Source organism: Rhinolophus sinicus, linkage group LG03 (assembly GCF_036562045.2).
Source record: "Rhinolophus sinicus isolate RSC01 linkage group LG03, ASM3656204v1, whole genome shotgun sequence".
Taxonomy (NCBI): domain Eukaryota; kingdom Metazoa; phylum Chordata; class Mammalia; order Chiroptera; family Rhinolophidae; genus Rhinolophus; species Rhinolophus sinicus.
This window is the reverse complement of record NC_133753.1, coordinates 165404391-165419820: the sequence shown is the minus strand read 5'-3', so window position 1 is coordinate 165419820 and position 15430 is coordinate 165404391. Positions and strand designations below refer to the sequence as shown.

The 15430-nt window shown below is 45.7% G+C and overlaps 1 protein-coding gene across 1 annotated transcript; it reads right to left on the bottom strand.

Annotated features, from left to right (window-relative positions):
- Positions 1-7542: 7542 nt before the first annotated feature.
- MCIDAS (multiciliate differentiation and DNA synthesis associated cell cycle protein) lies at positions 7543-15316 on the bottom strand. The gene is made up of 7 exons (XM_019742916.2): positions 15085-15316; positions 14904-14994; positions 14637-14725; positions 11402-11474; positions 10622-10845; positions 9919-10029; positions 7543-9661 (listed from the first exon to the last, which is right to left on the bottom strand). Exons 1-7 carry the CDS (start codon positions 15199-15201, stop codon positions 9221-9223), a joined length of 1146 nt encoding a protein of 381 aa, XP_019598475.1. The 5' UTR covers positions 15202-15316; the 3' UTR covers positions 7543-9220.
- Between the last annotated feature and the right edge of the window lie 114 nt (positions 15317-15430).

Genomic DNA, 15430 nt, shown 5'->3' with positions numbered 1-15430 from the left:
TTTAACATCTAACTCATGCCTATATTTTTATTTCTTGGGCAATTTTCCCCAGCTGGAGACTAGAGAGAGATGGCAGAAGGGGAAGTCAGTGAGGTTCCAGTGTGAGAAGGATTTGACAGAACTTGCTGGCTTTGAAATGTAGGTGCCCAAGTACAAGGACCAGAACAATGTCTCTGAGCAATATGTCCTCAGCTTACAGCAAGCCAGGAAACAGGGACCCTGGTCCCACAACTGCAAGGAACTAGATTCTACCAAAAACCTTACTGAGCTTGAAAATGGAGTCTTAGCAGAGCCTTTCCATCAGAGTCCAGGCAATACTTTGATTTCCAAGAAATCCAAAGCAGAGAAGCCAACTGAGCCCAGCCAGACTTCTGACCTACAGAACTGTGAGGTAATAAATTTGTGTTGTTTTAAGCCACTAAGTTTATGGTAATTTTTATAGGAGCAATAGAAAATTAATACAAACAGATAACATATATTGAGTGTTTCTCAGGTAACAGGCACTCTGCCAACTATTAAAGATGCATTACCTCATTCAGTCCTCACAACTTCTATCATCCCAGTTTCAAAGTTGAGGAATGTGGCCCACTCACAGATCCAAGTCACCTGGCTGTTCCATCACAGCAGGTCCAGGAAAGGAATCCATCCATCTCATGTGACTCCTGAACCCTTGACCATTGCTATCAATGGTCAATTGTTGCTATTCAATAATAATATGTATAAAGGATCCAAGTTTTAAACACACCCAGACCCACAAACATACTTGTGTACTCCATATATATATGTGTATAAGTACATAAAAATTTTCTGAAAGAAAATACACCAAATGTGAGAAGGAGGCCCCACAGGGAAAATGGCGGCTGTCTTCCAGCCCTCACCTAGAAACCACACACTTCAGTCTGCCTTCCATGTGTCTCCGACGCCCCCTATGTCTCTTCGCTGGAGCCTAAGAAATGAAGCTTGCAGTTTTCCCAGGTGCTTAGCAAATTACTCCTGCAAGCTAATTCTCATCCCCCAAGTTAAGAGTTTCAACAGTGTACACATTAACAGCCTGCTTATGTTCTTCCTGTACAACAGAAGGTATATATCCTGTCACTCTCCGACACAAACCCCACAGGCTAGCCACATTGAATGGCATCCCACCTACACCCTAGTACTTCAGTCGTCCACGTCTTCATGAAAACACTGTATCTCACCCTCAAAAGCTCCCTGCCTCATCTAAGCCACTGCTGCTGGCTTATCCATCTAGAAAATTCTCAGATCTAATATGGACCTACATATTGATTTGGCTTTACTATGTCATTTCAACGCTGTGCATATTATCAGAATTATCAGAATAAACAGGTAGAAATCTAAATCCTCATCTCCACTCCGAATGACTCAATGGGACGACATGCTACCAGAAATATTTCTCAATATTATAAACCTGGCCAAGGAGACATGAGATTTGTCAGCCGAACTGCAGCTATGACTCTATCAATATAATCTGGCACTTCTGTATTCCCCACCTGAGGCTATTATACAGCGCTGAATGACAGCCCACTTCAACGTCATCACGAGATCCACTGGGACAGAAACTCATAACTGGCTCTCAACACAGAACCTTCGTACAAAAGGTAATAAACACAGCCAGTCAGTACAGGGGGATTATAAGTGCGGCACAGAAAGTTTGGAGGAAAGCAGTTCGACATAAACCGACAAAAACAAGCCCAGAAGGACAATTTCTTAAACGTTAAAGGCAAGAAAGAAATGGACATCTTTGAAAGGCATGCTTTGGATAACTTGAAAACTGTCATCTTTTAGGAGCTGTGGCTGTTTGTTTTAAACTGCTCTATACAATTTCCACACACCTCTCCCCACACATCTGCAATCACCAGGGATGAGGTACAAACTCCTCGCAATATGCCCCCCATCTGGTCAGTGGGCCTATTCGTAATAAACACTTTAGTCAAGTTAGCTTTCCTAATTATACCTCATTGTTTTCAAGATCTCTCAAGAACAGTTCCATGGGGCAGTTAAGATGCTGGATAGCGTATACCAGTATGGTATAAGCTGATTGTTAAAATGTTGGGAATTTGTGTGCCACTTATTAAACACAAATGTTACTAAAAATTAGGTAAATTTACAATTAAATTATACTAAAACAAAGGCATTGTGCAAAAAATCATCACTTTTTAATATTTGTTATCACATTTTACTACTAACTATACTCACATCTATTATCTGGAAGTTAGAAATACTGAATAACGGTGTGCTACCATACATCTTTGCACAACTCTGCCCAGTGAATGCTCACTGGCATGTTGGTATCTTCAACTCAGCCATCGCATAGTCACACCACGGAAATCAGCAAACACTACCAACCAGGGCTCCATTTCCCTTCCAAGACTGGTGTCCAATGCTGACCAGCACGTCACTGCATTAAGATGTTTCATGTTGCCAATACCAGGCTTCACATTTGCAAAGAGAAACACTTGTTCCTGCCACTATAAACCTTGAATGAAATACAAGCTAATAATTTAACCACTTTTTTTTAGATGCCACTAGAGATGAGAAATGGTTTCCATAGGACTCTCAAGATGTTCATTAGACTTAGCATCAACTTGCCCAGTTCATCACAGGAACTCAAAACTCCTTTAACTCGCATGTCATTCCTTTTAAATTTTTACAGCAATTTCAAGGTAAAAATATCTAGTGAACAGTTGAAAACATTGTCCTCTTATGTTTGAAATAGTAGGCATATACCCACTTCCATTCATAGTCACTCACAGGTGATGAGACTAGCGCATGGCTGAGTCACCTCTAGTGATAGCGGACGAAGTCACAGGGATTCCATCTGAAACAGAAACAGAGGCCGACTTCAATATCAAGTAGACATTCAAGTTTTAAACTTGCAGAATTTAATAAACTGGCTTTAAAGCTAAAGGGCACCTTTCTCAAGTTAAAAAATAATTTTAACTAGTATTAACAGATTGATAAAAATGGCTGTAAGAAATTTCCTGGTCCAACGTCAGTTTCTTAGAAAGATAAATGTATATCCATCCAAGTACTGTAGCATCTATTCTATTTTGAAATATCACAAGAGGAAAATGTCCGTTAGTCACTCACTTGTTGCTAATCTAGTCCATGATTTAATAATTATAGTAAACTAATTTCTTATTTTAATAACTTATCCTTCACTACAATTATGTCCGCATGTTATGTGACGTCATTCTTAAAATATGTATTAGCTTTTCACCATTTATGTGTACATAAATCAAATTACCATCAGTCATCATTGAAGAATTATAAAGTAGAACCCAAACTATTATACTTAGATTTGTAATATTTTTTGCAGAATTAAAGAAATCACAATTTTTTACTTGATTAGAGTACAAAAATAAGATGATACTAGGATTAGAAACATTTTTTTCTGTTTATATTATTCATATACTGGTTATATTTTAAATGTACATACTATAGATATATTCGTATGACAGTTAAATAAAGCATTGCATCTAAAAAAAAAAGAAAAGAAAATACACCAAATGTTCATAGTAGTATATTAAATAGTAGGATTACCACTATTGTTACTTTGTAGTGCTTTTCTGTTAGTCTGAATTATTTTACAACTAGCATGTATTACTCCATAACTTTTATTTCCTTTTTTTTTTTTTAGTTAAAAGATGAAGATGAAAACTTATTAAGGAGACTCTAGGATACCAACCTTATTCCCAGAGGCTCCCACACTCAAAGACTCATCGCACACCCAGGCTTCTGGCTCCAACTGCAACACTGTGATGAGTACTTCCTTCTCTGTCAGTCTCCCAGGTCCCCAGGGGAGGCCCAGAACTCCGGACCCACTCACTCCCTGCTGGGGAGGCCAAGCTTTGATGCTGGGTCTGAGGTACACATTGCCTTGTTTTTTCCTTTCAGGTTTCTCTACTTTACTGAGGCCAACTAAACCTCTGTAATAGACACTGCTAACTGAAGAGTACAAGAGCTTTTCCCAGCTTCCTTCTCTCTTTCCCACCTCCCACTATAATGGCTAGAAGAGTGAGAAGCTGGATTCCCAGACTACCTTGCAAGTAGGGGAAACTATGTGACTCAGGTCTGGCTATGAGACTTGAGTGGAAGCCCAGCTGGGGGCTTCTGGAAGAGCTTTTCTGCTTCCCTAATCAAAGCAATAGAAGTAGTCTGTGAAGCCCCATCCCCTTCTTTCTTCCTATTTTGAATGCAGACATGATGTTTGGAACTACAGCAGCAATCTTGTGATCATGAAACACTGAGCATGAGGACAAAGGGCTGACAAGTTGGGGAAGGGGGGATAAAGCAGAGAGATCAAGTCTGGTTCATTGATGACATCATTAGCAGCTGAAGCAAATATTAGCAACTCCTATCTCAACTTACTATTAGGTGTTGAAAATGAAACCTTATTTTAAAACTCAAAGGTGAACTAAGGCAGTATAATGATATTTAAAGAATTAAAAATTATTTGGAGCAAGATGTAGTAAGAATCATCGGCTGCATGATCCTGTAGATCACATGATTGAACCCAACCAGTTAATCTTACTGTGTCCGCCTTGAACAAGATGCTATGGGCTGAAATCTGTGTCACAAGTAATAAGCATGATGTCTCAGCTTCAACATAGGGCTTTATGCAACATGCCAAATTAGGGATGTGAAGGCACCTATACGTAGAAAACACCCACAAACAGGTTTCCCCAAATTAGTCCCTGCTCTGACTATCCTCCCATCCCTGTCCCAAGGTAGGATCCTTTCATATTCTAGGTATTGGCCCTCAGGATACATGTGATGGAAGATGGATATTACATTAGTGTCTCCTCTTGAACCAGGCTCAACTGCTGAGCCTCCACTACAGATGCTCGTTCGATGGGGGAAGTCAAGGGCTTCCATCAGCATGGCTCCATACTTGGGTATCCTGCTCTGTTCTACCAAAGCCAGACCTGCCCACTACTCCGCTTTCCCTATACATCACAAGCTGGGGCTGTATGTCATTGGCATATGTTCTCCTGAGACTCTTAGAAAATCAGGGGTCTAATTATTATATTAGGTCTTGCTTACTTCTAGTTTATTTACTCAAAACAGCATAAGAAAAAGCAAAACATATTCAGTATGACTGTCACATTCCCTTTTCCCAGATGAGATCATCACAACAATTTGGGGAAATTGCCCAAATGCACACTGTCATCAACTCTCCATTCTTCATCTCCCTAAAAGCGATAACAAACAAAATAAATATCCTGTAAAATTATCATTAATTATAGTAGTTATTATACTTTTGATATGTTATCTTTATTATGAGTAATAATTATTTCTCAATTTGTTTCCTTTACATTAATTGTGTTCTCACAGAGAAATCTACATTTATGTACTTGGATTTTCTAGGGTTAGCCTATATGCTATCTTCATTTATGAAGTTGTTTTGAAACTGATTTCCAAGACTCATTTTTGAAAGTTTTTCCTTGACTTTTTTATTTTTGTCCTAGATCCCATAAAATGATCCAAAGAGTCTAAAAATAGAAAGAATACCTATATAAAAGGCCACCAATTGAATCCAGTAAATTCTTAGACATCTTAAGAGTAGAAAGCATCTCATTTTTATTTTTTAACAAGAGGACTGCAAGCAAAACCCAAAACCCCACTTGTGTAGGGTTCTTTAGCTTTCATATTAAATGGTTGAACTAAATGATCTGTAATGTTTCTGTCACTTTTCAAATTCCATTCCATGCCTCCCTTCACATAGCAATTATTTATTTTATCGGATTAATTTGACTTGAAGGACCATTTCTATAGCCTGTACCTGCTTTAGATGAAGATGATACTTGCTAATCAGCATTTCGTATATCCAATTTTTTGAACAGAAAGTTCTTCATCACCACTGGCGTGCCCAGAGCTCATCCCCAGACTTCTCCATCTACAATCACTCCCTAGGTGATCTTATTCTCTTGGGTAGCCTTACATGCCATACATGATATCTCCCATCCCAACTTCCCCCTCAACTCTAGACTCAAATATCCAGGAATTAGAACATGGACATCCTTGGGGGCCATTATTCTGCCTACCACAGCCACCTGGGAACAAATTATAATTATCCCTTGCCTAGTTTATTCCAATAGTCTTCAAATGGGTTTCTCTGCTTGCACCCTCACTTCTTTATGCCTACCTCATTACGATGCTCCCAAAGAAACCGTAATATTCCACTTCAAATTTAAGTATAATCATGTGAACTCCCCACCCCACCTGAAAACCTCTAATGGCTTCCCATTTCACTCAGAATAAAGCCAAAGTCCGCAGTAAGGCCTAGAGGGGCTATCTCTTCTATTCAATGTTCTCATTTTCCCCCTCATTCACTCAACTCTAGCCACCTTAGCCTCCTTGCTCTTCTCAAACAGTTGGGTACACCCTACATACACACACACACACACACACACACACACACACACACACACAGAAACTGCATTTCTTATTCCCTCTGCCTGGAATGTTCTTCCCTCAGACATCCATAAGGCTTATTCCCTCACTTACTCAGGTCACTTCTCAAATGTCACTTTATCAGAGGTGGCTTCCCTGACCAGACCACCCTATCTAAATATATGACATGCTCCTAATATTTTCTATCTGCTAAGGATTGAACGTTTGTGTCCCCCCCCCCCCAATTCATATGTGTAAGCCCTAGACCCCAGTGTGATGGCATTTGGAGGTGGAGCCTTTGAGAGGTTTAGATGAAGTAATGAGAGTGGAGCCTTCATGATGGGATTAGTGCCCTTATAAGAAGAGGACCAGATCCCACTCTCTCCCTGCCAGGTGTGGATACAGCAAGAAGGGTCTATCTGCAAATCAGGAGGAGGGCCCTCATCACAACCCAACCATGGTGGCACTCTGAACTTGGACTTCCCAGCAGCCAGAACTGTGAGAAATAAGTGTCTTTTGTTTAAACCACCAGTCTATGGTATTTTGTTATAGCAGCCCAAGCTGACACTATCCTTACTGTTCTTCATAGCACTTATATACTTGTTTAGTGTTTATCTCTTCCCAGGAGAAAGACCCACAAGGCCAGGATCTTTGTGATTTGTTTTTTCACTGTTTTTCAAATCTGCATTACTTAGATTCTCAGTAACATCCAATAAATATCTGTTGAATGGATGAATCTAATTTTTTAACTCAACTACTGCTAAGTAATACAAAGTTGGTAATTTGTGCAATTAGTTCACAGGAGAGCTTCTCCCCACAACACTCCTTGCTCCCCAGAAATGGAAAATACTTAAGCAGTTAGAGTTGCCAATGGCTGACATAACAATTATAGGTCTATAATCTGAATGGCAGTAAGAATTGTGATTTTTTTAAAATCCAGGCATAAGACAAATAGAAAAAAATACATATAAAATTTTTTTTTAACTTTGGTCATGGAAGCTGATGCATATGAAAATACTAATTCAGGAGTGGAGAGGAAAATAACTTTTATTTTTTTAACAGGACTTTATTGGGGAACAGTGTGTACTTCCAGGACTTTTTTTTTTTTCCAAGTCAAGTTGTTGCCCTTTCAGTCTTAGTTGTGGAGGGCGCAGCTCAGCTCCAGGTCCAGTTGCCATTGCTAGTTGCAGGGGGCACAGCCCACCATCCCTTGGAGGACTTGAGGAGTTGAACTGGCAACCTTGTTGTTGAGAGCCCACTGGCCCATGTGGGAATCAAACCGGCAGCCTTCGAAGTTAGGAACACCGGGCTCCAACCGCCTGAGCCACTAGGCCGGCCCGGAAAAGAACTTTTGACAGGCTGATCATTTCTTGGACCAAGTTAAGGATTTTCTTTTTGTTTTGTTTTTTCCAGTCCTGAATGTGTTAACTTTATATTTGAGCTGATAAGAAGAATTCTGAGCTGTCCAGTGTATTTTTAAAGTTCATTTGTTAGACAAAATATGAGGAAATGTGGTCTATTTTATCACTTTTTTTTCTTGCTTTATAATTGGCTATTTAAATACAGATAACAGTACACAGGACAAACTGGTGAAGCTGGTTCTGCCACCCTGTCCAGCTCACCTGTTACCTGATATCTCCACTCAGATGGCAGCACCAGCAATGTGGTGTAACAGGGTTGGAAACTTGCCCACACTGAGCCCCCAAATGCAAGAAGTAGCCCTCAAGTTAAGAACTGTGGAGGCTGAAATAAATCACTACTTGACATATGCTACTCACAGAGTCAAAAAAGGAACCCCACATAAAAGGGTATAGAAGAAAAGTCAAAGTGAAGGCATTATATAACATACAAGTTTTCCTTAGATTAAGACAAAAAAATATATAACATGAATGTGCACCCCAATTTTAACCATGAAATTCAAATAGATACTTTTACTTTTACCAAGACTTCCACATCTGGTTTCTGTCCAAAAATACAAACACTTTTTTTTATGTGGGATATGCCATTTTCTTGAAACAAATTATGTTTCTCATTAACAGAGTTTGTTTTTGTGTGGTTATTCTGTCTAGACAAAACTGTACGTATAATTAATATAAACATTTACCATAAATCTTATAAAATTATATGAATGTTCATTACAAACAAACGTGTTCAGCACCTATTTTGTTGATAGCCCACTGCATCTGAGAATCCACATTTTTCTCTACCTTACTGCCCTAAGGCAAGTATTTAAGCTACCTCTCCTAATTTTTTATTCTGGTAACTAGAATAAAAGTTTTCAATAGTAACAAAATTAAGTGTCCTTCCATTCCGGGGGGAATGTGTGGCGGGGTTACCCAGGGACCTGACTTCTGGACCTACACTCCCTAAATGACTAGTGAGAGGGCTTAGTGGTTCCCAATAGTACTTCTTATTGTAGAAAATGACAACTTCTTAAATCCTCCTTTTCATTCTTATAGAGCTAGGGCATTGTGCAATTATAAAACAGCTAAGTGATTTCTAAGTCCCTTCCAGCTTTAAAGCTGCTAAAAATACTTTTTAAATTGACTGAAATATGTATGTCACACACACACACACACACACACACACACTTCCGCTGTGAAAAGGGGGGGGGGTATTTTGTACCAGAACTTCACAGTGCTTCAGTACCGAGATTTGTTACTGAAAAAAATAAGTTTCAAGGTGGCATTCGCTCTGCAGGGGAGTTCTGAGAAGCCATGTTCAGGAAGCCGTTCAGCTACTCCCGCTTAGTCTCCAGGCGCTTCAGTCGGGATACAGAGCAATGTTTTGGGGGACCACAACCTAATCAACTGGGGACCCAGCGGAATTTGTAACCCCCGTTGGCTGTCCGAATGGTGAAGGCATTGCCCTGAGGGAAAGCAAGGGTGCGGATGGTGCTGTGGCTGCGGATGGGGGTGCTGAAGGAGCCGCCCTCCTCCAGGTCACTGTGGCTCAGGTTCACCGCGCTCCCGCTGCAGTCTGTGCGCAACCCCCGGAAGGCGCCGTGCAGGTTCCCAGGCCTGCGGTCCAGGCTCGCGGACTCCGGCTGTAGCCGGAGCCGCTTGGGATCGCGGCTCTGCAGAGCTTCATCACAGCGCTCGGAAATCTCCGTCAGGATGGCGTCCACTTCCGCGCAATCCTGCCCCGCAACGCTGAACAACTCCTCCAGGCTCCTTTTGGCAGTCGCCTTGAGCAGGAAGGGTTCGGCTGCTGTCCCGCAATCCCGAGACTGCGTGATCATCAGCTTCTACAAAAGATGGGGATGGAGCGCCGCCCTAGGGCCTGCAGGACTCGCCACGTGCGGGGCGCGCAAAGGAGACCTGGGTGCACCTTAAACAGCGCGACTCCGCGGACTTAGGCGCTCCCAGCTAGTGACTTAGCGAGCTCCCAACGGTCCTCTCCTTTCCCCACCCCAGCCAGGTCCCAACACTACGAGCAGGGTCGGGGATGCACAGGAACATTTCCGACTTCCCGCAGTGTCCCATCCTCCCGCGCCCAACCTACATCCAGCACCGAGGCCAGGTGCCGGGTCCGACTGGCCAGTTCCTTCAGTTGCACGTTCCGCTCCTTAAGCGAGGCTATCTCCTCTTGTTTCTGTGTCAGTGTCACCTGTAGCTGCAGGAGATCCAAACGTTCAGAGGTAGGCCATCGGTCTCCTCAGTATACTCTGCATGAATTAAACCTAACATCTATTCAGGAACTGAGGATCCAAGGGCACTTACACTTGTAAGTAAAATAAGCAATGTTCTGTATTTGACCTTTTTTTCACAAAGCACTTAGACAAAACGTATATCAATTAATCCTCAGACTAGCCTGGCGGTGAAGAGTACTAACTTTGGCTACAGACAGATCTAGGTTCTGCCTCTGAAGTTCAACCTTCCTATACTTCAGTTTCCTTATCTGTAAAATGGGGCTAGTAAGTATCTACTAGCTCAGTGGTTGTGAGTAAGCAAATTACCAGGCATATGGAAAGCCTTCAATAAACATTGGTGGCCCTATTAAAAATCGAGTGGGGTAGAATTATTCCCCACTTAGTGAAGTTGGAAACTGAAGTAGAGCCACTGGAGCACTATGTAAACTACTCTGGAGTCCACTGGTTCTGGCGTCTACACGGGCACATTCCTGCTCATGCACCCCCCACTTCCGCCAGGAGCTCCATACCCTGTCCTCGCCCCCGGACCCCTGGCCTCCGGCCCAGTGTCCCTACTTGGTTATTCTCAACGAGAGCGTCCCCTAACGCCCTTTGGTTCTGGTCGGCCACTTCTTTCCAGTACTGCTCCAACGGAGGCACGTCCGGAGGGCGCAGCTGCGGTGACTGCAGGGCCCGTGGATCCAGCGGCGGGGAGAGACAGGGCTCGAAGGGCAATACGTCGCCAGGAGAGAAAGGGAGGTCTCTGCCGGCCAGGGGAGGCGACATCAAAGAGGATGAGTCTGGGGAAGAGCGGGAGCTGGGTTTGCAACCTCAAACTCATGCCCAGCTAGCTACAGGGACAAAATGCCACGCCGGATGTAGGGTTTACACGGAGATTTTTCTTTATTAAGTGAAACACCCTCACTCTGCAATCCCTATGATCCCAGGCCCTTCCTGATATACTCTACATAAACAGCAGGTGCTCAATATAGGCCTCTTGAATTGATCTGTACTGAATTTCCACCGTGGCCAGGCAAACCTGCCTGAACTCACACAAGTCCGCTGCTCTGCGTACACCTATCTCTCAACATCACAGAGTAGGGCTCCCTCTCCCAGAACTCACATAGGCAAACTGAGAAAGGGCTAAAATAGATCCAGAGATTCATCTTCTCTGTTAGGACTGCTGGGGGGAGGGGGGCATCCCCTAAATATCGAAGATCCTGACCCTTTGATGAATTGCTAGCGAGCCGTTGACAGGTGCTGAGTTTACCACCTTCACAACCACGAAATCTGAACTAGTCTGATTGGGGGGGGTCGCACCCCGCCGTTATTTAACTGCAAGGATGCTGCACTTGCCTGCAATGAGATCATCTACCGTGTCTCTGAAATCCTGCAAATCGAAGTCCGCTGCCGTTTGCAGGGAATGGTTCTGAAATAAACCAGAGGTGTAAACTAGTTAATGTCGAGTCTGGCAGGTCTGGAACACTTCCTAGACCTACAGTTGTCCTCCCGGGCTCGGCCTTGGATCTGTACTCTCTTGCGTTCGCAGCCGAGCCTCATACCTGAAAATCAAAGCCCCATCCGAGACACGAAACCCAGCAGGCTTGCACCGCCATGGTGGGGAGCAGGACGCACGAAGAGGGGACACGGTCTGCGAGGGTCCTGCAGGACGCTGAAACTGTGCGTGGCTGTGTGTCGGGTGTCTGTCCTTCAGCGCTCAGCGCCCTGGCACGGAGCCCATCCTCTGGCAGCCGGCACAGGCCCCGCGCCTCCTCACTGGCCGGCTACCAGCCAACCAGCAGCCTCCAGCACGTTCCTTGCGCGCCCGCTGAACCTCAGCTGGGGGCTTACCTCCGACCAGCCAAGGAGCCACCGCTCTAAGATCTGGGAGGTGGTGTAAGAACACTCGGGTCTTTCCCCCAAGACTCGACAGCGTGCAGGGTCATCCAAAGCAGTAACTTGAGGCCATATATCCTGCCAAGGCTCAGTCATAGCTAAACCATCCCATCCCCATAAAGGAAGGGGGAGGGTAGGCTATGAGAAGGGGCCAGAAATACTATGGAAAGTGTTTCTGTTCAGCACGCAGCAGCTGTGGTGTCTATTGCTCTTCTGTTTCTCAAAAAGTTGGTGTCCAACATCTTGAACTGGACACTCTCCTCGATTCCTACAATGTGCCTGGGTGTGTAGGCAGGAGACTGTAAAATGCTGGTGCAAGAACCTTCTTTTTCCCTAATTGTGGACATTTAGAGTTGACAAAACTCTTTCACATTAGAGTCTCTGTTAGTTCTCATATGATGTGGGAAGCAGGCGGGGCCCAGGAAGTGACTCCTCCTCTGATAGAGAATCTGATGCTCAGAGAAATTGAATTGCCCAAAGTGACCTCTGAAATAGTGAAATTGGGGCTCCTTCCCCAGAATGCTGGTGCCTATTTCAATCCACTTTCCTCTCTACATTGTCTCTAGTTTAATCTCTCTTTTAGGAAAGCCTGGCTTCCAACGAAGACAGACTGAGAAGGGGAAAGAAGTCTCTCAAGGGGCATAATATGAGGGATGCCCCAATATGCCCACCAGAAATATCTATTCTACTGATTTGACTATTATTGATTGCTTGATTCCTTCGTGTAATCATATTCATTCCCAAAAACCCCTTTTACTATTCAAATATTTCTGAGAAGAGGAACTTATTCTGACCCTAACGTCAAGGAATGTACAAGCATCAGTTTTCCTCAGAAGGGACAGTTTCAATCAGGGAGGCCTCTAGCACCAGTTGGGAACTGAGGCTACAAGGGAAAAGTTGCTGAGATACAAAGTCTGAGGGCCCCAGACAAATCCTGAAGCACAGGTCTGCTCTGGTAGAAGGAATCAGAAATGAGATTCATTTCCAAGGGCTGAAAGGTCGCCCTCTCAACAGAGACTGTAGAAAAGTCCTTACCATGAGGAGCCTGGAGGCTAACTCAGGAACTGGGTGGGACCCAGGAAATGCTTTCTTCTGTGCTCTCCAGGTCTTGGCCCATTCTGGACCTCCAACACTTCTAGAGCACTTCCTCTCTCTGTCCACCTTCCCCAGCAGGAGAAAAGCTGGGACATATGACCAGAGGGTGGACTGGCCAGGTGTCTCCCCAGGGAATCTTCCCCTAGGGGTCTCTCTCCCTCTGCACCAACTCTGTTTTCCCTAGGGAAAGTCCTAGACCTCTAGGGCCATCTGGCTTGAGCTCTGTCCTTGAAACTTTGAATCCTACCTTCCCAATTAGATTAAGATCTGGCATTTTTTCAACTACAACAGCAGCCCCCCCACCACACACACACACACACACACACACACACACACACAAATACTAGCAGAACATGATGTCAAGTTTAAGCTAGATTTTTGTTACTTGCAAAATAAACATGTTAAAGTAAGGGAGTAATGTAGGCCTCTGCGTCGGCTGAAAGGTGCTCAGGCATTGTCTTTTCCTTATTTAGGCATCCAGATCTAAAAAGAACAATAGAATGGCCTCTGTAGAGCAATGCCCATTCTCACCTCTTGCCTTAACAATCTCTGCTATTAGTGGCCTGACTTGCCTGGGCTCTATCCCAATTCTAAGAGGCACTTAAAGGAGGTGGGAAGCTTTGCCCCACCGCCAACCCCAGTTGTGGGAGGTGGTCATATCTTCTAGAGAGTTCTGTGCTGGGCCTTCCCCATGGACCGCATGTCCCCAGCACCTGATGCCTGGAAGCAGGAACAGACTGGTACTCTTCCTGTAAGTTGTGTCTAGCTAAGACCTCCTGTCCTGGCCACTTCACATGGCATCGATGAGCCAGGCTTCTGACCAGTGCTAGGAGGTTCCATCATCTGCCTGGCTGGAATGTCAGTCCTGACAAGTGGTAGAAATGGGAAGAAATATAGGGGTTTTTTTTTGGGGGGGGGGAGTCAAATGCCTCTTTGCCCCATGAGGGTATGTAACGGGAGTCATTGGAAGGGGAGAAAAAACTTTTTAAAAATGTCCAACTGCTGAAGGGCCATCTCTGCAGAGAGGAACGTTTTCTATTAGATTTTTTCCAGAGTCCTTTGTCCCTCTTCCCCGTTTCCTCCAAATGTGAACTCTGTCTTTTCCGGTCTTGATCCAGAAGTTATCTTCAGATCTCCACACTCCTTAGATACCCAGGGAGTGAAAATGGTTAATGAATGAACGGCCGGGAAGGAGACGTTAGGGGAACAGACAGGACGTGTCAGATGTCCAGCGCGCAACTCTGCTCCCACCTACCCGCCTAATCCCTCAGTGAGCACTCTCCACATTGCTTTGTCGCAGCTCCAGGGAATAGATGGGGAGAAGAACGGAAGACCGGCCTGGCCCGGGAGCCCTCCGGAGGAGTGCCCCTGTCCGGAGTCGGTCAGAACAGCTCTGAGAATGCGGCCGCCGTAACATACTAGGAGGGAGGAGGAAGTTCTGATCCTCTAGGCTCAGATTCCGCAGGACGTGTCCCCTCACTAGCCAGATGTGTGTGCGCTCCTCGCCGGAGACGAGCCCTTGAAGAAACGAACCCAAGACTCCGGAATGTCGAGTTTGAGCTACCAGAGCCAGAGAGGCTCCAAGAGGAAGGGGAGGTACCTGCGAGGCTTCTGAGTCACCACTAGGCGGCGCGTCGGACCCGAGTAACGAGCAGTCCGCGAGGTCCTGCAGGTCTATGGTGGTGAGGGCTGTGCGGGTAGAACCGGAGATACGAGCGGGACGGACCCTGAGCTTCTCAGCAAGGGCTCGCCGCTGGCATCACCGCCAGGACTTAGGAACCCGGGGGAGAGCAGCTCTTCCGAGCCGCGCGTGCTCCACCCACCCGGCGCGCGGAACCCGGGGAGTCGTGCGGGGCCACCGGCTCACCAGGCAGCACAGCGCGCTCCGGGTCCTGGGGATCCTCGTACACCGACACCGGGCTGCCGCAACCGGAAAAGAACTTCCGCGGAGGCGTGAACTAGCCGAGCACAGAAACCGTGAGTGCGGATCAGCCCTCGGGGCGCAGAGCGTGAGGAACCCGCCCGGCCCCCGCCCGCCGCGGTCCCACCTTCCTGTCCAGTTTCCTGGGCTTGCCGAAGCGCCGGCCCTGCAGCTCCAGCATCCTGTTGGGGCAGATGCTGTCGAAGGCTCGGCGTCCTGCTGCGGCGTCCCCGCACGCCTGCATTCTGCCTCCCCGCAGGCTTTAGCTGGGGAGCCCCGCACCGACTGCTCGGAGGCAGTGGCCGGGGCTAGGGTGGCGACCACACCCTGCGCTCCGCCGGGTGCCTGTAGGCTCAGAAGCGGTCGGGAGGTACGGGAAGGCGCGTGGCCTGGGTGGAGCCAAGGGGCGATTGTGGAGGTGCAGAGGGAGGGCGGAGTGGAGAGGGAGGACGGCCGTGCGGGAGGGGCGGCTC

What these genes read in the sequence shown, in the direction of transcription:
- MCIDAS (XM_019742916.2), bottom strand. Translation starts at nt 15,201, where the DNA reads ATGCAGGCGTGCGGGGACGCCGCAGCAGGACGCCGAGCCTTCGACAGC. An exon ending in CCAGGAAACTGGACAGGAAG is followed by an intron (nt 14,995 to 15,084) that starts GTGGGACCGCGG and finishes GTGCTCGGCTAG; the next exon opens with TTCACGCCTCCGCGGAAGTT. An exon ending in GGAGCGCGCTGTGCTGCCTG is followed by an intron (nt 14,726 to 14,903) that starts GTGAGCCGGTGG and finishes CTACCCGCACAG; the next exon opens with CCCTCACCACCATAGACCTG.